This window comes from Heloderma suspectum, chromosome 2, assembly GCF_057233095.1.
Source record: "Heloderma suspectum isolate Gila_16-S chromosome 2, 16-S_ref, whole genome shotgun sequence".
Taxonomy (NCBI): domain Eukaryota; kingdom Metazoa; phylum Chordata; class Lepidosauria; order Squamata; family Helodermatidae; genus Heloderma; species Heloderma suspectum.
In genome coordinates this window covers 143194389-143219248 of record NC_139459.1, presented here as the reverse complement: position 1 = coordinate 143219248, position 24860 = coordinate 143194389, and the positions used below count along the sequence as shown (strand labels likewise).

Sequence of the window (24860 nt, the reverse complement as noted above, 5' to 3'; positions counted from 1 at the left end):
TACTCATTTCATTTAGGGCGCAATCCTATGGGGAGAGGTGACTGCCTATCCAATGCAGGGCAGGAGAAGCAGAGGGGATCATCCCCTCCGCACTTCAGCCACCCTGCATTTGCAGCTAGACAGCCTATGTGTCGTACCGGCATTTCCTCCACCACCACCACCACCACCACCCCGCCCGGCCCGCCACATTTGGGATGCTCCACACTCATCTTTCATGAGAAATGCCGGGTTGGATGAATCACAGGTCGGAATTAAGATTGCCGGGAGAATTATCAGCAACCTCAGATACGCAGATACCACCACCTTAATGGCAGAAAGCGAAGAGGATCTAAAGAGCCTCTTGTTGGGCTCCAAGATCACCGCAGACAGTGCCTGTAAGCCATGAAATTAAAAGACGCTTGCTCTTTCGGAGGAAAGCTATGGCAAACCTAGACAGCATAGTAAGAAGCAGAGACATCACCTTGCTGACAAAGGCCCATCTAATCAAAGCTATGGTTTTCCCAGTAGCAACGTATGGCTGTGAGAGCTGGACTATAAGGAAGTCTGAGCGCCGAAGAATTGATGCTTTCGAACTGTGGTGCTGGAGAAGACTCTTACGAGTCCCCTGGACTGCAAGGAGGTCCAATCAGTCAATCCTAAAGGAAATCAACCTTGAGTGCTCATTGGAAGGGCAGATACTGAAGCTGAAGCTCAAATATTTTAGCCACCTAATGTGAAAACTCCCTGGAAAAGACCCTGATGAAGGCAACAGAAGGGGATGGCAGAGGATGAGATGGCTAGATAGTATCACCGATGCAATATGAACTTGAGCGCGCTCCAGGAGAGAGTGGAGGACAGGAAGGCCTGGCATGCTATGGTCCATGGGGTCACCAGGAGTCAGACACGACTGAACAACACTCCTCTTCCAAGCACGGAGCACAGGGCTGTTTTGCACTGCTTGCGAGGCAGCATGGAAGGGGAGGAAGGTCAGTCACCAATTACCTAGGGAGGCGGTGGGCTCTCCCACACTGGAGGCATTCAAGAGGCTGGACAGCCGTCTGTCAGGGATGCTCTGACTTGGATTCCTGCATTGAGCAGGGGGTTGGACTTGATGGTCTCATAGGCCCCTTCCAACCCCACTGTTCTATGGTTCTGAGTTCTCCAGGAACCAACATATCTTATGGCCGCTAGCCACTGACTAGCAGCCATAGGATTGCTCCCTTACTGTGTTAAATGAGCTGCTCCTGAGAAGTAGTGGCCCATCCAGCTTCATTCCCTCAGCTAATAAGTGACCAAGATGGTTTCTGGAGCCTTTTAGTATGAACTATAACCTTAGACTTAAATGCCGCAGTTAGTGGCATTCTGAACACTCTGGACCGGTCAGACCCATTCCCCCTTAGCAACCCCCTCCATCAACACCACTAAAACACTCTCCTCAGGCTGGCAGAAATGCAGGGAGCCATTGCAAAATTGAGAGGAACCTACTTCTATCAGCTGCCCAAGGAGTGCAGCATGTCCACTGCAGCAATTATCATCCCAGCTAGTCTTTCACATAGAATTTCATGCAACTGCAGCAAGTGCTGCAGCAAGAAGCCACGGAACAATGTAGCCGCCAAGTCATGAGCATGCCCTAGGGGCATACTCATATGGAAAACTTCATCTTACAGCAGGTAGGGGTGTGTGTGTGTGTGTGTGTGTGTGTGCGCGCACGCACGGGGGGCTGTAACACTTTAGCCAGACCTTTTTGGGAAGCTGGCCTTCATCCTCAAGCCCTCCCTTTCCCAAAGGAACAAGCAAGAGCAAATACTTGAAACAGTGATGACTTTATTGAGAGGGGAGGTGTTACTGAAACATTAAGTTTCTTCCAGCCTCTCCACTTCCTCAGAGGCTGATGGAACAGAGCGCCTCTAACTGCAAGATACAGAGCCGAGTTGTAAGAAAAATGGTTTCTGTCTTTACTCCTTCGATGCCATGTGAACCATCAAGTCTACCACACGGTTGCTGTATCCAACCTCATTGTCATACCTGGAAAAGAAAGCAGGAAAATGTGGGATCTCCCTCTTCTCCATCAGAAGATAGTGTGGGTAGGGAAGAGAGCAGGAAGGCAACTATCACCGCATACGTATCAAGCACTATGTCACCTCCTCAAATCCTGCAAGCCATTGGATGACCAGAATTATTCAAGCAGTAGGAATTTCCCCAGTTCTCTAGCTCTCTAGACAAATCATCCAGCCTCATCTCTTACCAGGAGATCAGCTTGACAAAGTGTTCGTTGAGAGCAATACCAGCAGCAGCATCAAAGATGGAAGAGCGAGTATCACCATTGAAATCACTGGAAACAACCTTTAGGAGAAGCAGAGAGACTTACAATGCATGTGGAGGATGAGCATCAAGGAGGGAAACATGAGTCTTGAATACCCCCACACCTCTATCCAAGTGAGACTGGGATGACTTGTCATATCATACCATGGCCAAGAGTTTCACTGCATGTGGTCAGTCACATATGAGGCAGAGAGGGCAGAGGAAAGTGTTACCATACGGCTACATTCAGCCTTACCCATAACTCTGCCAGTATCTTTAGAAGTGTCACCAAGACAGCAGAAATTGTGCAAAAAATGTCTCAGTGCACTTGGTAGTACTTTGTTCATATGGTCATGCGTATGCATGTCAAATATTCAGTTCACCTGCTCCTCTGTGTATCCCAGGATACCCTTCATGGGGCCATCAGCAGCTGCCTTCACAGCCTTCTTAATGTCATCGTATTTGGCCTGTGAGGAAGAGAGACAAGTGTTGAGATACTCAAAACTCCCAGATTCCAACTAGTATGTGTGCCTAGCAGGTTATGTTAAAGTCACTTTTGACTCAAGTCACAGGCCAGAGTAGCAGCTTGGTGCAATAACACCAGCCAATGGATACTGCTCTCCTACTCCATTTCCCAAGTTAGCTCTACTGAAAGGGCTTAAGAGTCAATTTACTCTCACCACTATAAGATATAATGGTGAGATGAGATCAGCACTGAACAAACATACAATTCCTGCAGTCTTGCTTAAGACTGAGGTGGAAGGATCATGAGAATCAGTCATACAGATATACACATATAATATCTCACAATGCAGAGGTTGCATGGTGGTGGGTATGCAAACCTGCAACCCACTATTGTGTAGGGGAATTCTGCACTGGCAAGTACTCCTCTGAGCTATAAGGTATTCTATGCAACAAGAGACTCAGAGGAAGAGGTACTCCAGGATCCAAGATACTCACTGGTTTCTCCAAGCGGCATGTTAAATCCACAACAGAAACATTTGGAGTTGGGACACGGAAAGCCATTCCTGTGAGTTTCCTGTGGGTGTCAGAGAAGATTCAGGTTAGGAGGCACATCTTCCTTATTTTAGTGACCCCTTGGATCCCATGCCACTGGGAGATGGGAGGACTTACCCATTCAGCTCAGGGATGACCTTGCCAACAGCCTTAGCTGCACCTGTTGATGCTGGGATGATGTTTTGAGCAGCTCCTCTGCCATCTCTCCACAGCTTCCCAGAGGGACCATCCACAGTCTTTTGTGTGGCTGTGATGGCATGGACTGTAGTCTGGAGTAGAACAGGACAGACCATTTCACCCCAAGCACAAGAGATATTCCTGTGTCAACAACTGTGTAGAAGTAGTATCAGGAGAATGGTGCACCCTTTCATCTCAGCCACCTCTCCTCCTAATTTGCCTCTCACCATTGCGGCCAAGCTCTGAACAGTGCGAGTGTGGCAAAAATGGTAGCCCCACCTAGCCCTAGTTCTTGATGTTGTCTGTACCCAGAAATTGTTGTGCTGAGGGGGCTTAAAGGGTGAAGGAATCATTGCAGGAGAGCCAGAATATAGATCTGGGTGGTTTAATATGTTGAAAGTTTTTTAGGTCTATTACTTCTTAGTAATAGGACAGAATATTGCATGCATGCTTTTCCTTATTCCTCCACAAGTAAGAGGACTAGACACTAATAATCTGAGGAGCTTGTAATATCCGCAAGGGGGCCAGAAGCCTCCTGTCTCCAATGCTAGTATTACACTGGTGTCTTGACAGGAGGTGCAGAGGGTGCTGGCAAACAAGAAGCCTGAACAGTTAGGAACATACAGTTCACTTACCATAAGGCCTTCCACAATGCCATAGTTATCATGGATGACCTTGGCCAAGGGAGCCAGACAGTTGGTGGTGCAAGAAGCATTGCTAGAAGGAAATGAGAGCAGCTAAATGGATGATTCCACTCTCTCCACCCCTTCTAGAAGACTCCCCGGCTCCACTCTGGCAGGGCAGAACAGCACTCTGCTCCACTTGTAATTACCAGTTTCACTTGCATATTCACCTGACGATTTTCATAGAGTTGTCATATTTCTGTTGATTGACACCCATCACAAACATGGGAGCATCAACTGATGGGGCAGAAATTATAACATGCTTAGCACCACCCTTCAAGTGAGCCTGGAAAGGAAAAGAGAACAGAACTTCTTTTAACACTCATCAAGGTTTAGGTAGGATGGGTTAATTAAGGACACAAAGACAACAGGACAAAGACTGGTCAGTGAACAAGAATCTTGCCACTTAAGGGTCCATTCAAATGTTACCACAGCAATGTGGGAGCCACAATTCTGTGGATTTGTCCCATATTGTCATGGTAACATTTGGAAGCCAGCAGCTACATGGATGAGGCAAAACCGGGGGGGTCTTCAGACCTGATAATTGCCCAATGAGGGGAAAGACTGAATGGAAAATCAGCAGAAAAACTCCTACACCACTGCAGTAATATATAGAGTGGGCCCCTGAGAGATATTTACTTGAAACATATGAACCAAGTATCCCTTAGTACAACTGTAGGAATTTAGTGGCTACAGTTCCTTGAATCATTAGGCTCACATGCCTTCACTGGGTTGTATCATACTGAATTCTCAACAGTTGATCTTTGTTCCTTTTAACTTTTCTATTAACCCAGGTAGTATATGCAAGCAGTGGATTGCATGTTCCCTCTTGTCATTCTACATCTGTCCTCTCTCCTCCACAGCAGGCAATCCCAGCCCACTCCCCCCATCCATACCATCTACTTACGCTGGCCTTCTCTGTGGTGGTGAAGACACCAGTGGATTCCACAACATACTGTGCACCAGCATCACCCCACTTAATGTTGGCAGGGTCACGCCTGGCAAAAAAGAAGCCATTTAGAATTTGCAAGTTTCTGATAAAACCACCCTCTGCCCAGCAAGGAAAGTTAGAGTGGAGAGGGCATTACTCACTCTTGGAAGATTGTGATGGCATGCCCATTAATTATGAGCTTCCCATTCTCAGCTTTGACATCACCATGGAAACGGCCATGAGTGGAGTCATATTTAAACATGTAGACCTGAAGTTGAGACACTCAATGTTAGTTCCATTCTTTGCAGTCAGATTCCCCTTTAATCCCTCACACTCCTGCTTCCACTCCCTCCCAAAACTGTTTTTTCCCTTCTATCCAAGCTACTCCCATATACAACTGCTTGAAGAAGGTACTGTGTGAAATGAAAGTACAGACACTTCAGGGCTGTTGCGGTTGGGAAAGCACAGCTGTGATCACAGAAACCACTAAAGTGTGTCCATGTACCTTTTCACACAGCATTTTCTCTACACAATCCTGGCCATGTGTGCATGGAGAAACGTTGGTGGCAAAAGAATATTAACTGTCTTTTGAAAGTCACAGCTGGAAGGTTTTATTTGTTGTGTGAAAAGCAGAGACCCAATTATATGCAATTGAATATAGTTAAAGTGGCCTTTTTACCAGTTGGGTGATTTATGTTATTGGGATTTTGTACGAGTGTTTAATATTTTTTATTACTACAATATAAATACCAATTGCATATAACTGGGTCTCTGTCATGTGGACTCTTGTGGTGAGACTCTTGCAGAGCATATTTTTTATCTTTGGAGATTGTTTTCCAACACCATCTCATTTACACAGGGATTGCATGACTAGTTTGGTTATGCGCTGTTTGGCTCAGTCTCTGCTGTCATCACTAGGGGCCCTTTATTCTAAAGTTTCAAGGGGCATTTGCCCTGCCATACCCAACTCTGTTTGCAGACATGTCTTATTTACAGAAAGCACTACCAACTTTCTGGAAAATATTGGAGGATGACTAGTGATATAAGAAAGTTTGCAAGGTATTCTGATTTTGCTGTAAGTCGTAGGGAGATTCAGTTCTCACAAGGGACAATTCTGAGTTCTCACCATGTAGTTCAGCTCAATGAAGGGGTCATTGATAGCCACAATCTCAACCTTTGACGAGAGGATTACAGCTCTGGTGACCAGACGGCCAATACGGCCAAATCTAGAGAAATAAGGATAACAGTGTCATTATCTCTAGGATGGATTAGTTACCTCTTTATAGCTGTTCACTGATCTACAAAAGTATCAAGTACCAAATGCATGGTGGGAAGCAGAGATCAGGTATGTCACAATGCAACTTGTAATCCGATGACAAAACCGAGGATGGAGAAGGGCATAGACCATGGAGTCTGACCGCAGTCTGGGCAAAGCAGTTTTATTCTAGCCACTGTCTGCCTCAGGCACCAAGATCTCTAGCTGTTTTTCTTTCTGGTATTTAAGTTAGCAGTGGGCACAAACTATAGAAATACACAGTACAAACTTCACTGAAATGTGTATCTCCAGATAATTTCAAATGGGGCTTGTGGCCAAACCCCTTCTCATGGATTGTGTCCCATGTGTTACATCTGTCCTACTTCTATTCTGCCACCCTTAACAGAAGCCAAAATCTTATGCCCAAGGCAGCAGCCTTATCTTGCCTCATACTAGGGCTAGCTCTGATACACAACCATCTTTCTGACAAAGTATGAGTACTGGCAGGTGAGAGTTCAGGAAGGCCCCTCAGTTTCTTCCCCGTGGTTGGGGTCAGAGTGTATTGGGGAAAACAGGGAGGGATAGGCAACTCCAGCCACAAAAACCTCCTCACTCCTCCCCACAACAGGACAGGCCTGGAGGCCCCGACAATCCTTTTTGGGTCACATGATGAAGGCTTTGTGCTCAAGACAAAGAGCATCTTTGCATGAGACAGAACCTCCCCACCCCCACAATGGCTTTTCCAGTCACTCTTCTTTTAAACTCTTCCTCCCCACGAAAATGGTTGGAACTAGTAACAACACATTATAAGGGGGCAAGATGTGGGCTGGAGAGGCTTGAACTTTCCCACTCAAGCCACAAACATCAATTTAAGCAAGTTCAGGGGCTTGAAAAGTCAGTCTTCTGCAGATTCCACCTTTTCAGGACTGCTGTGAGGTTAAGTCTGATAAGAGTTAAAGCACTCTGCACAATGAAAAGTTTTATGATTACATGAAGCTGCCTTGTGGCACCCATCACTCTAATGTTCAGCAGCTCCTCACCATCCCTGAGCCCTGCAACCCAAGACACTGGAGATACCAGGGACTGAGCCCCAAACTTTCTGCATGCAAAGTTCCTTTTCTGCCACTTAACTATGGGTTCCCTACAAGAATTCTTACAGGAAGCCACTTCCTATTATTTCTTTAGCAACCCTTGAGCTGAGAAGGGTATTACTTAAGACAGGGTCCCTCCTTTCCTCTCTCTGAAGTATCATGTGGAGCAGACTGCCCATTTGCCCCCTTTCTAGGAAATACTGCTTGCAACTCTTTCCTCCTTTACACCCCTATCCTGCCTCAAAAAGGTCAGGCACTAACTTTAGAGATGGTTCTCACTCTCTCTCTCAGACACAGGGATGCAGTTATCTGGTTACAGTTTTCAGCCGCCTAGCAGCATAAGCAGAAGGTCACATTCTTTGTGGGCCCTTCAGACCCACAATCCTACCAGTGACATCTAAGAATGGCTTTGATTTTTGGGGGGCACAGGGAGGAGGCAGGAGATGCAAAAGGTGGAAACAGAAGCAGGGTGGAGAGGACCACAGAGCTCCATGCACCCTCTGCTACTTCCTGCCGAGAGTGACTCAGCAAGCAAAGCTCAGGGAAGTGAGTCACTACCACTCCTCCTCCTCTCAAGCCTGGGTACATGCTGGCCACCAGCGTCCCCCATGCGCTTTCTCCCACTTGGCCACCATGTAGAGATCAGAAGGGGCCAAAATATCTACTAGGAGCCCTCTGTTTGAGAGGGCAGCTGTGTCCACAAGAACACAAGCCAATCTTGTTTGAGAGAAACAGCTGCTGGAAGAGGCAGATGAGCCAGGGTGACCTTCAGATGTCCTTGCAAGAGGCAGGAATGCCAAGCTAGGTTTTATCTCCTGCTGCATCCCCCCCCCCCCGCCCCGCAAAGAGCTACAACAAGCTAGAAGTCAGACTGCAACAGGCATCCGGATGCCAAGAGCTCCCACTGGCTGGAAAGTTCCCCAAGTAGTACCAAGGGACAGAGGCAGGGCAGCCCCCTCCTCCTCCCAGCAGCCAGGGCTCCCCCTTCCAGGCCCCTCCCCCCGCCTGCCATGCTCAGGCAGGCAGGCCCCTCCCCCCGCCTGCCATGCTCAGGCAGGCTCGCTGCACGTCCGACCCTCCAAACTCACCCGTTAATTCCAACCTTCACCATCTTGTCTCTGGAAAGTGCTCCTAGAGAGGGACAGAGAGAGAGAGGAGGCCGGGAGGCCGGGAAGCCAGGGCTGATAAACTCTCCCAAGAACTTTGAGCAAGGCGCCCCTCCAGCCCTCTCTACACCCCCGAGGTCTCCCCACGAGGCCCTGAGCGACAACAAGTCCCGATTCACACACCCCTCTAGGCTAACAGGATTTCCTCCCCCCCGTCCCCGTTCGGCAAGTCCTCCGCGCTCCCCTCACGTTAGAGAAAAGCCGCCCCACGCCCGAAAGAGCAGAGCGGACGGCCGAAAGAGCGAAGTTTCGCGCGGCGGGGGAGCGCGCGCGCGCCTGGTATTATTGTACGGAAAAGCTGCCGGCCTACGTCTCCTTCCGCCCGCAAGAGGAAAAAAGGCTTCGCGGCCGGCTTTCAAGCGGATCTGCTCCCTGGCGCAAACCGGCCCCTTTGTTACTTTGGAAACTTCGTCACCCTTCGGCCCATCCACACGAGCCCAAGTATCGGGCTGGCCAGGCAGGAGGGCCCTCGGAGGAGAGCTCCCTGCCTCCCAGACCCCTGCCCCCACTCTTCCCGGTCAGCCCGATCCGGTGCCCGCTTACCTGGAAATCAGTCCCGCCGAATTCGGCGGGGCCGACTCCCAATTAAGCGCCCGCGGGGCTGCGAGCGCCCTCTCCGCGCCTATGCCCACTCCACCAGCAGCCTCGCCAAAGCCCGCTTCCTGCAGCAGGCACGGGTCCGGCAGCGGCAGCGACTCCTTCGCTCTGCCTGGGAACTCCGTGGAGCCCCCCCGACCTCGTAAAGCGCCGTCGGCCCTCGGAAAGAAGGCCGCCGCCGCCGCCTGCTCCCCCCGCTCCCATTGAGACCATTTCTTACCAAGGGGTCCCTGACCTGACTCCGCTGCGCAGTGCAGTGAGGAGGTGAGAAGGAACAGCGCCGCTGCTCTGCCCTTTATACATCCCGGTATGGTAATTACGGGGCCCGGCCCTGAGCGCAAGCACCAAATCAGAGCCCGAGGGCGCCTGAGAGGAGGCTACGTGCAGCCCTGATGTCGCCAGCCCCGCCGCCTCCCCGGCCGCCGCCCCCCCGCTTCCTGCCCCGTTTAGTTGAGAAGTGCTTTTGTTCCGCCCCGCCGAAGCTCCCCATTGGCACCCTCGCCCGGACGTCTTGGGACAGCCCGCAAAACCGAATGGATGCCTCGATAGCACAGAGGTCTCCAAGGTGGAGTTGCAGTTCTTGCTGTGGCAGCAGATTGTGCCCGTTACTTGGCCTAGCTAAATTGAGGGAGAACAGGGTGGGCTCAGCCGCCACCCAGGAGAATAGATTTGGGACTTTCCACCAGAGGTAGACAACAAACACTAGGAAGCTGGACGTCCCTGGTGACATCCCTCCCCTTCCCCGCTAAACACATTTGGAGCGTGTCCTCCTTCTACCCCTCTACTTGGGAAAAAACATCCATGCATTTTGCATGGGGGTGAAGTATTTTGAAGCGGAATTTGGGCTCCCACCCTTGCCATGAGAGCTTTTAATGGAATTTCCATGCTTGGGGAGTGAACAGCTCCTAGAAAAGCCTGGGAGAAGCAAGGAATGGGCCTCCTCGCCTTTGAATCCTGTTTGTAGACTTCCAGAGACGTCTAGCTGGCCTCTGATGGAGACAGAATGCTGGGCAGTGGGAAGGCATTGCTCTGATTCAGCAAAACAATTTCATGCCATTATTAGCCATAATCGTGAAATGGGACCTCCACAGTCTATCTCTATCTCAGACTAACACCATCCCCTGGCCCCAGTTTGGATGCAATGAAGTTCCTCAGGCTATCCCTACTTTGAAAGAGCTGCAGAACTCCACAGCTATTGACACAGAATGTGGTAGCAATGGTCCTTTCCTCCAAAACGGTTCCTAAAATAAAACCCACCACTCCCAAGTTCCCAATTTTTTAAAAACTTTTTTTTATGTTGCACCCTTACTATATTGTGTATGTCTGTGATAGTTCTAGCCAACCAGCCTTCCCAGAGCAAGAGCTGAGCAACTCCAAGAGAACTTTTCTCGGGGGGGGGGGGGCTGCTAGTAGTCACTGAACAGAGGAAAGTGCCACTGGATGCACCAAAAGCAAGGGGCCTACTCCAAAGGCTGCAGATTCTGGGTTGCCGTGAAGAGAGATGTTGGAAGGAAGCCCCCCCCCCAATTCCCCTTGATGAGCCCCAGCCAGGGATGTTCAGGAAGCACATGGGAAGAGCTGATGCAGGAGACACAGCGGGGAGGACCAGGAATGGAGTGGGTGGGTGAGTGGCAAAAGGGTGACCAACGGCCTCCCTAAGGGAGAAGGGGAGACTCTTGAGATTTGGTTCATACACATCAGCTTGGTTGCTCTATGCACTTGAATACTGTGCACTTGATGGCCAGCAGCTAGTTGTATGAACAGACTCCATTGAAAAGCACGGAGCAGCGTGGCAGATGGATATGAAAGCTCTGACTGTGTATTGGATTTGTGATTTCTCATCCATACACTCCGCTCATCACTGGATGTGGAAGACATCAAGTGATGAATATGCCTTTCGTAAACTAGCCCTGAGATACCTTCACCTTCTAGGAAGTCACTCATAATTGTATAGAGATAATCTACCTGTACTGAGATTAGCAGGAGAATCCACAACGCCCCCTGGGCATGCCCAGATTCGCCCTTCTTCTCCTTCTCCCACCCATCCTTATTAGGAAATGCTTATATCACAGTTAATACGGTAAAGGGGAGAAAGGCAAAGGGGAGAAAGGCCAAGCCCAGCCCTCCAACATGGACAACTGGAACAGGGCAGGAGGAATATACTTCCCTCCAGTCTCCCCCCCCCCCGAAGAATTGTTTCCCAAGCAACCACAGGCGTAATTTGCTATGGGGTGGAGAAATTGCCGTTTATTTTTACTTCATTTTTATTGCATGTCCCTTCCTGCACCCATCTCTGACATATATAGAGACACCAGTTTAAGAGGGGATATATTGATAACAGTGTTAATAATATTACTGATCTATTTTCTGTAGAAGAATTCTTAAAGCTCATACATCCTATGTATGTTTATTTGGAAGTCTCGCGTAACTAAGTTTCATGTAACTGCAATAAGGATTGCATCCTCCGAAAAGTTAGCGTAGCTAAATGTATCCTTCATCTTTAGCATTTTGTGTTTCATTTGTATCTGTAAGCAACCTCCAGCAGCAGGAACACTCTGTCTAAGCCCAGCAGTGAGCAAGGGCTTTCGGATCTCATTTCCCAAGCAGCCCATTTCTGAGAAACGAGGTGCGGGGGGCTCAAGCCAGCCTGGTCTCTGGCTTGGATTCATGCTCTCCTACCCCCAGGTTCATGTGCCAGCATCACAATCCTTTGATGGTCAGGAAAACAGGAATTTGCCATGGCTGGATCCCTAACGTGCGGGGATGCTGGTGGAGGGAAAGCCACAACTCAGATCAGTCCTAAGACACACTTAATTGGAAATAAATCTGTTCATTGCAACCTAATCCTATCCATCTTTATTCAGAAGTAAGTCCCATTGATTTCAGTAGAACTTACTTCCAGTTCAGCACGCATAATATTGTAGTCATAGATTCCTATAAGGAGCAGTCAGGTTGGTTGCTGCTTTTTCTCCCAGTGTCAGTGGAACAGAAAACCAAGTCCCACACACAATGAACCAACTTTGCAAAATGTTCCCACTCTCCTTTCCCTACAAGAACAAACCCCTCCCCTCCCCATTGGGGCCTTTTGGGGGGCACTTTTCTGCATTGCTGTCTGGCCAGGCGCACTCGGATTGCGCCTGGCAACATCTCCCCCTCCCCTCCACCACAACATGAATGACATTTCTAATAAGGCTAGGAGAGGGGGAGGTCTCCCCCAGGGCTCTACCCGAGGAACGTGACAGCGGAAATCCCGCCTTCTCTTTACAATTGGGCTGTGTGTACGCCAACTGGAGCTGGAGCATTGCTATTTGTTGTTAGGTAGAACAGGAGTGATGGCGGTGGGGTACCAAGACAGAACCACTTTTGCCTCAGAGTTCACGGGCAGTCCACAGCCCAAGAAATACTGCTCTGATCGGAACTCAGGCTGTGCTTGGACACAAGCATGTTTTGAGGCTGAGCAGGGGTGGGGTTGCAGTAGCAGAATTGGCAGCATACGTTACTGCAGCAGTGTGCAAAAAGCTGGAAAGAATGCCTGCCTTAAAGTAACCAACCAAGCTCGGTTGAGGCAGAAGCTGCCTGTGGTCATACACCACCATAGTGAAATGTGCAAAATCTAAACAGATTCCCACCAAAAAGGAAATCAGCACCCAAAGATTACAAAGCTGTGTGGGTCAGAGTGACAGTATGCTGTAAGGTATAAAGCACACCACATCTGGGGAAGGGAGAATGTGTGACAAACACAGTAGGGAAAATGCATCATATTTTAGGTCAGGGGTTAGTAGAAGGTAGACCACAGTTCATGGAGGGGCCACTGGCCTATTTCAGTGTGCCACCTAGCACCTGTGGCTTTAACATACTCCTTCCTCAACATGGCACGGAATATGGAAATAGTGGACATAATAATAATGGTGTGGAGAACATGACATAGAAGAACTGACATTTACCTAAGCCTCTGCTTGCCATAGGACATTATCAGTAGGCTACAATAATGAGTTCAGATGATGGAGCCCCAAATGTGTCTGAGAAGCTTATACATCAGGGGTGTTGAACCTCAGGTCTGTGGGTCAAATCTGGCCTGCCCGGGGTCCCAATCCATCCCTCCAGAGTTCCCCAGATGGCCACACCCCTTCCCCTGACCTGACCCCTTTTCCCCCAACCACTGATCAGTTGGTGGTTTCCTGGTTTTTGCACAGTTTCTCCTCATTGTAAATGGTGGAAATGCCTCTCCTAAGGCTTAGTTGCTGCCAGTAAGAGCATTAAACTAAAACATGCTTGTCCCTCTTGCCCTTCAGCCCTGTCTCCTTTTGTCTCTGGCCCTGCCCACCAATGGAATGTGGCCCCTGAGAGCTGCTTTGGAACTGAATTCAGCCCTTGGGCTGAAAGAGCTTAGGCTCTCCTGCTGTATATATGATCTGTCTGGCCTGTATTATACATTTGATCTTAAAATGGTGGCCCAGCATCCTTATCCTGTGGGCACTAGGGTAAAATATCTGCAGCTTAGATCAGATGTCCTCTTAACTGTGTACGGATTAGGGCATTTGACACTGACAGCAGCAAAGGAGCACTGGCACAATCTGAAATGGTACATTTTGGACTTGTGTCCCCTTAGAGACAGAGAGGTCATTCTTGTTCAATGTTTGTACAATTTTTATGTGCAGTAAGACCTTTCACTCTGGGGCACAGCCATGGCTATGGCGTTCATAACAGCTCAAGACCAAAGGATCCTGCTTCTCATAGCAACATTAATCCAGTTGATAATGATTGCATCATAAATGTGATTCTTTCAGTGTTGATGTCTGAGAAGTCCCAGGTGCTAAGCTTGTGGTTCTCTTGCCTTGAGATCTGCAGGGGAGGCTCTTCCCAAGGCGCCTTTCACTCACTGGGCTGATCTGCATGATCAAACAGCCCACCTTGGCTTATTTAAGTCACAGTGGGCTGCAGCATGTGCAGGCAGCCATTTTGAAAGTTCAAGCCACAACCGTGGGCTTGTCGTGTCATCCGAACCTGGCGAGGGTGGATTGTTGGTGTGGTTAACAAACCACCCAGAAACCATGGGCTGTTTTAGGGTTCTGGGTGGTTTGTTAACCATGCCAACAACCCACCCTCACTGAGTTCAGATGACACAACAAGCCACAGTTGCAGCTTGAATATTCAAAAGTTGCTTGGTGCATGCTGCAGCCCACCCATCCTTGGCCTGTGTGGCCTTGCAAAACAGGGCAGAAAAGGCTGAGGAGCTGGTGAAGAGAGGTAGATGGAGGGTGGGTAGCAGGCTAGATACCAAGAGACTCTGGAGAAAGTTCATTTGGCTCAGGATGTAACTTGATTCTTATCACCCAGCTGCTACGGACTGCTACTGAAGGGCCAAGGCACTAAGTTTAGCCCTGGCTGAGGTTATGACCTTTAACAAAAGGCCAGAGGGATGGTTTTTAACTTGATATGAAAGGATACCGAGACCCTATTGCCACCATCTGCACTAGAATGATAATTCCTGCATTGGATATAGGCTACTATGTGGCAAGCCAGCATAACTTGTGACCCCCCCGAGACAAACGTATCTTCCAGGTGTTTAACCATCACAATCTCAGGCAGGCAGCAAAATGATGAGGTTTACTAAGGCTTTGACAGGCCACAGGCTTGATGGCTGCATGTCATTCAGGGCTGCTATAAAGTAAAGAGGGGCAAACAGTAAAGTAAAGGGGACAAATCTGAGACTGCTGGAGCATTTGCACAACAAGGCATTCTGTTTGATGAGTAAACAATTGCCAGCAAGGACTCTGTGCAGGGGACAGGGGACAAAGGAGAGAGAAAGAGTGAATGCTAATGTTCCGCTATGTTTATACTATTACTGCAGCTAGAGCACTTACCTTGTAATACTTTGTGGTGGGAGTTGCCAGCATTTGAGTACACTGAATGAATACCCATTTATTAGGAGCATAGGATGTTGGTTATACAGAGTCAAACCCTTGGTTCATCTCTACACTAAGTGGCAGTGGCTCTCCATAGCTTCAGGCAGGGGTCTTTCCCAGCCCTGCCTCTCTGCAAAGCATGTGCTTTCCAATGGCAAGAGCCAGCCCTTTTTCATACCTGAGGCTGAAATCCTAAAAAGGTTTGTCCTATGGTAAAAAGAATACAAAACATGTTATTGTATGTATACATCGTCATTCATGGCATCCCAGAATCTGCTGCCTAAAGACCCTGCCTAATGGTACTGCCTTAGTGTAGCATATCAAAATCCTCATATGGCAGAGAAGCCAGCCCACGCTATTGCACTTTCTCCATCCTCAACAATCCCAAACATGAACTCCCCCTCCCAATTTCAAGCCCCCAAATATACCACAGGAGTATTGACATGAACAAATATATCAAGGCCTGTGTCATCTCCTCAACTTCCAACACTGACTGATGAAATGTGATGCTGTCCAGGAGGTGAGCACATGCAGACTGACTAACAAACACAGCTAATTAGAAGGGGCTCCTAGCAGGTACCCACTAATTAGGCAAACTGGTTAGAGAGCTCTCCCCCCCTTTTTTTTACACACGCAAGTCCACAGCTTAAGAGAATAGTAAGCACCATGTTAAAGGAATGGAGCTGGAACATCTTTAGCTACAAAAACAGGTCAGAGGGGTTTGGGGGCATATGGGCAACCACTAGGGTGAGCATACTGTTGCTGTGAGGTTATGCGCAATAATGTTCACAGTTCCAGCATCCAGCAAGGCCAGGCCTTGGCCCAGCCAGAAGCCCTTAAACCTAGTGTTAGCAGTAGGGAACACTTTGGCATTAGCACCTTTGAGACACTACAAGCATTTCTGCTGCCTCTTCTGAATAGGAAGAGGGTTGGAAAACAAGACAAGACAACCAGGACCCTCTAATATGGACATATGGCACTAAGATGCTGGCAGTCTTGCTGCCATCTACTGGCAATAGTTGGCCAGTCCCAATATTTATTAGAAAATAATGAAGGCCCAGTCAAAGGGAACTGCAAAATAGGATCTGCTAGTGGTTTTAATATAATCCGGAAGGTTGGAATGAAAATATGCAAGATATGAAGGTAAGGTTGCATGCCTGTGTGCATAGAGAGCTTTACACTGAAGTAAATAGGTTTACATCACCTTAGGGCAGGGCATGTATGATGGTTGCACTTATTCTTTGTCCCTCTTGTTTTTAGCAAACTTCTCTGGGTAAACTCTGCCAAGTTCAAGAGCAGCAGCAGCAGCAGCATCGTTAGAAGAATGGTTTGGTATGGTTTGTTAATATTTTGCTAGTGTTATGGACTGGTTTCTGATTATATTTTCCTCAGTGTTAATTATGCTATTTTCATAGTTCTGGCTTTTTTTACTTACTGTAATACAATTACATTTACACTAACAGTCCCACTGAGAAACAAGGTGGTTTATGCTTAGTTATTTATAGAAGACTACTGTGAGCCTAACAATTTAAGTACAATACTGTGCATTAATTATGAGAAAATTAATCCTTGCAGGTGAACATCTGACAGAGGGAAGACCTGTTCACAGCTATGCCACAAAACTTCCAGGGAGACCAGAAGGGGCAGCTAAGTGGTTTGGATTCAATCTTCTTCATTTATCTTGCCATCTTTCCTCCAGGTTGGAAAGTAAAGAAATAAAAGGGCACAACTGGGATCCAAGAAGAACTGCATTTGGGGCAGTTCCAGCTCATGTCAGCTTCAAAGAAACTCCTATGTGGACACACAAGCATTATGCAGCAGCTGTATAGCAACCTATGCAGAGTCTCCTCCATCCCAGCCCTATCAGAATGACCATTATAGGCCACAGCCCTTATCACCCCAATTTCACCATAACACTTCATCAAGACACTCTCTGGCCTAGTTCCCATGTGCACCTTCACCACCTTGGGGACCACAGCATCAAGTGATTAAACTGTGGACAGTCCCAGATGAGTTTTGTGAATCTCTAAGATCTCAACAGATACATCAGTGAATGTTGCCAGCAACCTAAATGCAGTAGTGGAGATGTGAGAATAGCATGCCTGCCTGCAGACCAGAAAGAAAACTTATGGTAAGTCCAGCTTTCTGTTCTTGGTCAGCAGGGCAGAAGAGCAAAGGGGTTTCCAAGAACAGTGCCAACATCCCAACAAGGGCAAAAAAGGCACACACTACAGCATCTGCTGGAGAAGGACGCTCCTACCAAAGAAGGCCTCAAATGTGGATATAATTGATTCTGTAGCAATGCACAAGCGTGGTGAGGACAGGCCATGTGGCTACCCTAGTTGTCCTCAAGCAAGATTCCAGTGTCCTTAGCCAGGATAACCAAGCAGATTTAAGAAGTCTGCACTGGGAAGTTCATGAAGAGGAGCATCCCTATTAGAAGGTTCCTCCTCCAGGTATGAAGAGGTGGGCTGTGGTGGCTTGCACTGCCTCCAGGGTGCCATAGCCCACTCAGAAAGGGAGTTCTGAGTGGGCTATGGCACCCTGGAGGCAGTGCAAGGTACCGGCCCACCCACCTCCTCCTCCTCTGCATACATGCCCATGCCCCTTTTGCCCCAAAGGGCTGCTGGGAGTGGGCTTGGAAAGGACAGGAGAGAATCTGCCTCCAACACAACAAGGTCAGCATCTCTCCATATGTGCAATGTATAGGCAGGTCAGGCACATGCCTCCCTTCGTGGATGCCATCGTGTTCCTGACCCCTCTAGCCAGGGGACTGCTGCCTGTGGGGCTGTGGGAGGTGCCACCTCCTCTTCTCCTCCCCTGGGACTTGTGCTGCTTCCTGAGCAGTGACGGCCACACTGTCCCTCGCCACCACTATTTTGTTTATCCATTTTAGGAACCCAGGGTGCAGGGATTCCCCTTCAGTGATGGGAGGACGCTGGGTAGCTGATTGGCTCTCCACTCACCAATTGTTTGCCTGCAGAGGTGCCAGTCCTGGTCTGCGAATTCACTTGGAACACTGCCTCCATCATGGCCATGGGTATCAGGGGAGGGCACGGCACCCACAGACAAGCTTCTGTCTGAGGGACATATGAGCGTGGAGTCTACTAGGCCTCAGCCACAAAGATTAAGCAGTTTTGTCCCTGGAGCACTGACGTTCCTTTTGCAGGCCAAGGGCCTGGCCCGTGAGGAGGTGTAGCAATGCTGCATTGGCTTGCAGCGCATTGCTCATCATTTCTTCCTGGACGTTAGATTAGAAAAATGCATAGCCTGATGGAGGAGCCAGTGGCATCTGGCAGCAGCAGAATCGCCTGCTCGTGCCACCGTTTACTCCCTGAGGCTGGAGGAGGTAGAAGGGGGAGGGCAGCAAGCTGAGTGGAGTGGCTGTGATGCTGCTGAAGGCAAGTGTCCCACGCATATGTAATGCGAGATGTGATAGTTCCTACTGTCCTTTTGTTTGGGAGGGGGGAGAAGAAAGTCAGGCCTAAGGGCCACTCCCAAAGCAGGGGCTTAGGAGAATTCCTACTGTCCTTTTGTTTGGGAGGGGGGAGAAGAAAGTCAGGCCTAAGGGCCACTCCCAAAGCAGGGGCTTAGGAGAAGCAGAGAAATACTGGTTATTCCGTTGAAGTCAGAGCCAAAAGTCTGGGAGAATTTTCCTCTCCATGAAGAATGCCAATTTCTTTTCAGCCCTGCCTTCTTTGCTGCCTGCTGTTATGACTTTGAATGCAATATGGTACCAGAGTGGAAATCTTAAACTGAAAAAGCTCTCAAGAGAGGGAAAATGGAAACATAAGGGCAGAAAAAGCAAGATTCTTGTGATTATTTTATGGCAGTCATCAGAATCCAAAAAGATACTGCAAGCTGCTTTTGGTTAGGCGGTTACTAGGACCCAGAGGCTACCTCTCAAGAAAGCATCAGGTTATCATTGTGGTCAGGATTTCCCATTTGTATATTTTGTAACACCCCCTCCCCAATATATTTTCCTGTTCTACCACAAGGCTTCCTTTATGTTGCCTATTAATATCTTAGGCTGTGCACACCAAATCCAGATTCTACAAAGGTAGAGTTATGTGAATGAAGCGTTTTACATTGCATAATATTTTCTGATCTTGCGCAGCCCTGAACATTTTGATGTAGAATAGACAGGAAGCTCACTGGGCTTGATGGACCAAAGTGATGCAACAGTCTACATTTCTGTATTTTGCTGTGCATGGAAGAAGAGACACTTTAATCTGGAAAGCGCACAAATCAGCACACACAGCTTGGATACCAGGGAGAAGTAAAGCCGTGTGGAGTACAGCCACATTTGGCCAACCAAGTCCAGTTTGGAAGGCTCCAAATCCAACTTTTCCTTTGCCTGCCAAAAGATGTGCGCATGCATGTGTGACAAGCCCAGACAGACTCCCCTCTTCCCTTCCTCCTCTGTGCCTCCTGGCAGGCCCCTTCCCCGATGCCTTCCCTTTGTTTTCTGGTCAGCTGAATGGTGATAATTACTTTCCTTAATAGCTGAAAAGTTTTGCGTCCTTCCTGTAATAGCCTAAAGCTTCTCATTCCAAGGAATACAATTTCCTCCCAGGGAGCTTTGCCCCTCTTCCAGTGAAACTGGTTTTGGCTAGTAATAGGGGGTTGGAAATTGTCATGGTTCTTTTGGAAGAAAGATCTCCTGGGGAGATGTAATGATTTCAGGCAAGGGGTAGTTTAGGATTTCCCCATGGCTAGGAAGGCTGAGGTGAGCAAAGATTCACTTGGCTTCTTTTGGTCCAAGAAAGGACCTGTGTCTCTCTCTTTAGAATGGGATGAAATTTAAGCTACATTTTCCTGCAAGTAAGGCTTTAGAAACCTGCCTAGATAAATCCATCTTAAAGTTAGGGGCATAAGATATTTGCTATGATTTTTAAATGTTGCAATTTCCCCCATCTTTTAAAACTTTTTAATGCTTGCAAACCATTTGCCTTAAATACACTTTTCTATCACCATATAATGTGCAAGGAAGTTAATTTCAGATTCAACCCTCTTCATGCCATGGCTGAATCTACACTACTTTTGGTAAATGTGGGTGAATGCCCCACATGCCCAGTTGGCCCTTTTTATATGTTTGTTTTCCTACCAGCCTTGGCCAAAAATTTAAGATTCAAATGGTAGGCGATGGCGGCTACTGAAGGAAAGTGAGGTCTTGCTAAGTTTTGGGGGGATTGTCCCTGAAACACACTTTTAACTTACAGTCTGTACTAGATAAAAGGATGACAATGTGTGGCCAAGACCAGAGTTTCAGAATCTGATTCTGGGAAAGGCAGGCAGGCAGGCACATGGGCGCGCTCACACACACATAGGTTTTCTGCTTGACCATGTCATGGGAGATTTGCTAATCATCCATCCTTTCATTCACTGTGAAATATAATGTAAGGTGTTCGCGATCCCACTTTTTTCCAAAGGGACACAAAAAACAGTGTTCGCCAATAGCCAGGAGTGATGGTTGCAGAGCTCCAGCTGGTCAAGACCAAGAATGCCAGGACTGCTGACAGATGTCAGTATTAGAAGGGCAGATCCACTGGTTGGGAACTAAAGCAGTTTCTGGGAAATCAACAGCAAAATCCAGCTATAGGACAATAGGGACTAATGTTCCTAGGGGCAGCTAGAGCAGTGTTGCATGACATGAAGAGGAGGGCATCAGCTAACTATTTGCTGAGGAGTCAGCGGGATATTGCAATTCCAATTAGCATTTCTGATACAGGGTGTTCTAGCTGAAAATAAGCTCAGCACCTGCCATCATACTCTGAGGGGAACAAGAAAGGGGCAAGGCAGGGCCAAAGCAATAGCAGGGTGAGACTGGCTCTGCAGGGATATTTCAGCCCCTGCTGATGAATGCTAAAAATTCAGTTAAAAACCCTCTAGCCTTTTTACTTGTGGAGATATAAGAATACAGGCAGTATTCCACCCAATTACTAAGTAGTAATATCAGGAAACGAGGCTATTATGCCAGTGCTTCATGATCTGCACTCGCTTCCACTCTGTTCCAAGCCCAGTTTAAAGTGCTGGTATTAACCTGTAAGGGAGCAACTCTATGGCCGCTAGTCAGAGGCTAGACGGCCATAGGATACCTTGGTTTCCAGGAACGGATCTCCTCCCTGCCCCCCGCGCTGCCTTGCAGGCAGCTTGGAACAGCCCTGCGCTCCACGCTTGGAAGAGGAGCATGGAGCAGTAAAAATGGGCCATTCTGGGGGTGTTCTGGGGCAGGGAAGGCAGAAATCCTGGTACATATCCAACATGTCCTCTGGCAGTCGCTTCCCCTGCTTTGCCTTCCCATGGCTAGGCAGCCAAAATTGGCTATCAAGCCACAAATGCAGGGCTGCTGAAGCGTGGAGAGGACCATCCCCTCCGCACTTCTCCTGCCTTGCATTGGATAAGCGGTCGCCTCCGAGTTTGGAGGTGACTGTGTATCCCCATAGGATTGTGCCCTAAAGCTGTAAACCAGGGGTGGGCAACGCACGCCCCACATGTGGCCCTTGCCACCCTGTCACGCTGCAAGCAGCAGCAGCAAAAAAAGGGTAGTTCCTTGCCCCCAACATTCAGCAGCAAACTGCTATTTTTCCTGGAACTGCACAGAGCTTAGCCTGTGGGGTGTGTGTACATCAGGGGCAAAATTGGTCCCCCTTGCCCCCTGTTGCCCTAAATGGCCTGAGGCCAGTTTACCTGAAGAACTGTCTCCTCCAACATATATTGGCCCAGATGCTAAGATCATCTTCAGAGGCCCTTTTCCAGGTGCCCCCACAAAACAAAGGGCGGCAGGTGGCTACTAAACAGAGGGACTTTTCAGTGGTGGCACCCCAGTTGTGGAATGTCATCTCCCCAGAGTGGCTTGCTTGGCACCTATGGTGTAGTCTTTTCAGAGCCAGATGAAGCTCTTATTTTCCCAGGTCTTTTAGTCCTTTGCTTTTTAAAAACTGTGATTTTAGTTCTCAGTGCTGCTGTTAGTTTTGCTTTGGTTTTATTCGGTAGCTATTTTGATATTATATTTTATTATTTTAGCTCTGATTTGGGAATTGGCCAGAGAGCTCAGCTGTGGGGCAGTATAGATATGAAATAAAACATTATTATTAAAAATGGGTACTCTGGAATATTTGCTGACATGTTACTGCAACACCCATGACTCCCCAAGCTGGGGAGGGTTGAACAGGCCTGCTTTGCTACATGGGGCTTGACTTGATGGTTTTAGTATCCTTCTCAAGTCCAAAGCAACTGTTGGTAATCTACAGTTGTAGTGTATTGTATACCTAGTTTCCAGAGGAAGAGGTGATTAAGAAGCCAAACTGTTTCTTTTTTCAGGCTCTGGACCCGCAGAGTCCACAGCAAGAGGCAGAGTTCCCTGCCTCCCAGCAGCACTGGATTTCCCCACTTGTTTGTGCTTCCCCTTTTACAATAAAATTCTCACCATAAGTGCAAGGCAGTGAAGTCACTGTTCGAACACCAGGAGAAGGTAAGAGCACGCATAGGGTTACCAAAGTGAGTTAACTCAACACAATTCCAGGAAAGAAAGCCAGCCACCATGGTTAGAAATGGGATTGAAAACCAAACTACTCTTAACTCCATAGTGCATCCATATTTACAAGTATTGTGCACAATTCCGGGTTGCTTCACCTCAAAATGTTGCAGGAGGCAAACAATGATCAGGAGACGGGTCTTTGCCATTAGGCGAAAAGGCTTCTGCGGCGGGTTTTTTTTTTTTTCTTTTAAAAAACCCAAGGTAACAGAAGTTGGTAAAATCATGAAAGATATGTAGACAGGGACCAAGGTTCACTCTTAGAAAACTAGGGATCAAGACATACTTCATATTACACAACACAGAAGCTGGAAGGGGGCGAACGGGTATACATGGCAAGTAACTGGAGTCATAACTGCAGTGCCTATGTTCAGAGTTCCAGCTCCCTAGGATCAAATGGGAAAGGACACTGCCAGAAAATCTCGCTTGCCATTTGGCTCAGACAAAATGCTGAACTCTATGGACAACCGGTATTTATGACTAGTGTCACATTCTTTAATCAAATCCAGATAAGCCTGTTTTCTCCCCCCAGGGCAGATCATTCCAAGATTCAACTGCGGTCCTGATCAGCTCAACTCTCTGATGTGTAGGTATGCTAGTGGGAAAAATGTCTTGTAAAGAAATGAGGTATGTCTTTGGGTCAGGGGAGACCAGTAGGAAGTAGCATCAAAAGCAGGAGTTGCTTCTAATAGATTTTGAGAGATTTTTCTATACCTTGACAACCTTTGTCAGCCCAAGGGCCAGTTTCCCTCGTGGCTAACCTGCTGAGGCCCACGTGCTAAACCAACAGCTGGTAGGGCCACCACACTCTCTCATGCACATTGCACCGAAAGATGCCCCCCTGCATGGCACTGGGAGGCTTTTCTTCCCAAGTCTAATTGTGATGGGTGTGGAATGGTGGAGATCCCAGTGCAAGGGGGTGGATTAGCCTTCCTTCTCAGCTGCAAGCTCCACAAAGATCCTCCCTCCCCCCCCAGCCATCGCAATACAGATTGGAAAAATGCCCCAATTGAGTCCAGCAGTGTAATTGCCACAGGGGAGGGGATGCTGTGGGCTGGAACAGGAACGCTCTGGGCTGGTGGGGAAACACCTACACCTGATCCGGCGTACAGGGCTCCCATCCAGCCCAGCAGCGTCTTCCCCTGGCTCCACCCGCCCCCTCTGCTGCAGAAGGAAAAGCTCTCATCTCTGATCAGAGCTTTTCCTGCAGGGCAGAGGGGGCGGGGCCAGGGAAGGAAGTTGCTTAATGATGCAGTCCTGCTTCCTTTGAGTAGATATACTGCTCATGCTTGCTTCTGGACAGACAACCTCCCTCCTATAAATGGCTAACAGTGGCATTTGCAGGGTGTGTGTGTGTTCAGCCCCCCCACCTCTGCCTGTGGCCCCCCCCCCACTGGAATGAAGTCCCCAAGCACTTCTCCGAAATGGAATTTGGCCCTCAGGCTGAAAAAGGTTTGGCACCTCTGCTCTACACCTTCCCGCTTTCACTGCACATAACTACTGGAAGGATAAAAACCCCACCACCTCAGTTGGCTTCCAGGCCAATTTAGGTAACTGACAGCCAGTAGACAAGTAGGTGGAGATGCTCCCTGTACCAGGGTGCTGTATGCCAGAGCTCAAAACAATCTCCACAACCATAAGGGTCACTCGATTTGCCACCCCTGTTCTGCAAGAGGAAGGTTGCTTAATGCCAGTAACCCTGGAAGCCATGGACTCCCTGGCCGAGGTGCTTGAGGTGGTCTCTGATGTGCATGTGCAGTCCCCTAACTTATTGGTGTTGGGGGACTTCACGGAGACCATGGCTTCCTGGGAGCGGCACCATATTCTAACTGGGCCCACCCATGTAGCCGGTCATGCGCTAGACCTTGTGTTTGTCTCTGGAGAAGCGGGGAGTGATCTGGAAGTCGGGGGTATATCCACCACCCCCTTGTCATGGTCAGATCACTATCTGATGACGTTGGACTTCTCGGTTCCACAACCCTTCTGCAGGGGTGGAGGACCCATTAAAATGGTCCGCCCCAGGCATCTTATGGATCCAAATGGATTCCTGAACACGCTTGGGGATTCTCTGGGGCATGCCAATGGCCACTCAGTCGAGACCCTGGTGGGTGGCTGGAATGCTGCAATCACTGGGGCATTCGATCGGGTGGCTCCGAAACGCCCTCTCCCCCTGAACAGGGCTCGGACTGCACCATGGTTCAATCTGCAGTCACGAGCTCT

The 24860-nt window shown here is 48.5% G+C and overlaps 1 protein-coding gene and 1 pseudogene across 2 annotated transcripts in view; one reads left to right on the top strand and one right to left on the bottom strand.

Annotated features, from left to right (window-relative positions):
- Positions 1-24860, top strand: part of LOC146352896 (protein CFDP2 pseudogene) — a 1048348-nt pseudogene that overhangs the window by 556121 nt on the left and 467367 nt on the right. The window lies entirely within an intron of this gene.
- Positions 1787-9466, bottom strand: GAPDH (glyceraldehyde-3-phosphate dehydrogenase). Its single transcript, XM_084835140.1, has 12 exons — positions 9418-9466; positions 8523-8565; positions 6215-6314; positions 5250-5356; positions 5065-5155; positions 4328-4443; positions 4110-4191; positions 3415-3566; positions 3241-3319; positions 2664-2747; positions 2225-2322; positions 1787-2004 (listed from the first exon to the last, which is right to left on the bottom strand). The coding sequence occupies exons 2-12, from the start codon at positions 8543-8545 to the stop codon at positions 1935-1937; spliced, it is 1002 nt and encodes a 333-aa protein (XP_084691266.1). The 5' UTR covers positions 8546-8565; positions 9418-9466; the 3' UTR covers positions 1787-1934.

Excerpts from the sequence above, each read along its gene's own strand:
- GAPDH (XM_084835140.1), bottom strand. The coding sequence starts at position 8,545 with ATGGTGAAGGTTGGAATTAACGG. Across the intron at positions 6,315-8,522 it reads GTGAAGGTTGGAATTAACGG|ATTTGGCCGTATTGGCCGTC; the intron begins GTGAGTTTGGAG and ends TTATTTCTCTAG. Across the intron at positions 4,192-4,327 it reads AACTCTATGAAAATCGTCAG|CAATGCTTCTTGCACCACCA; the intron begins GTGAATATGCAA and ends ATTTCCTTCTAG.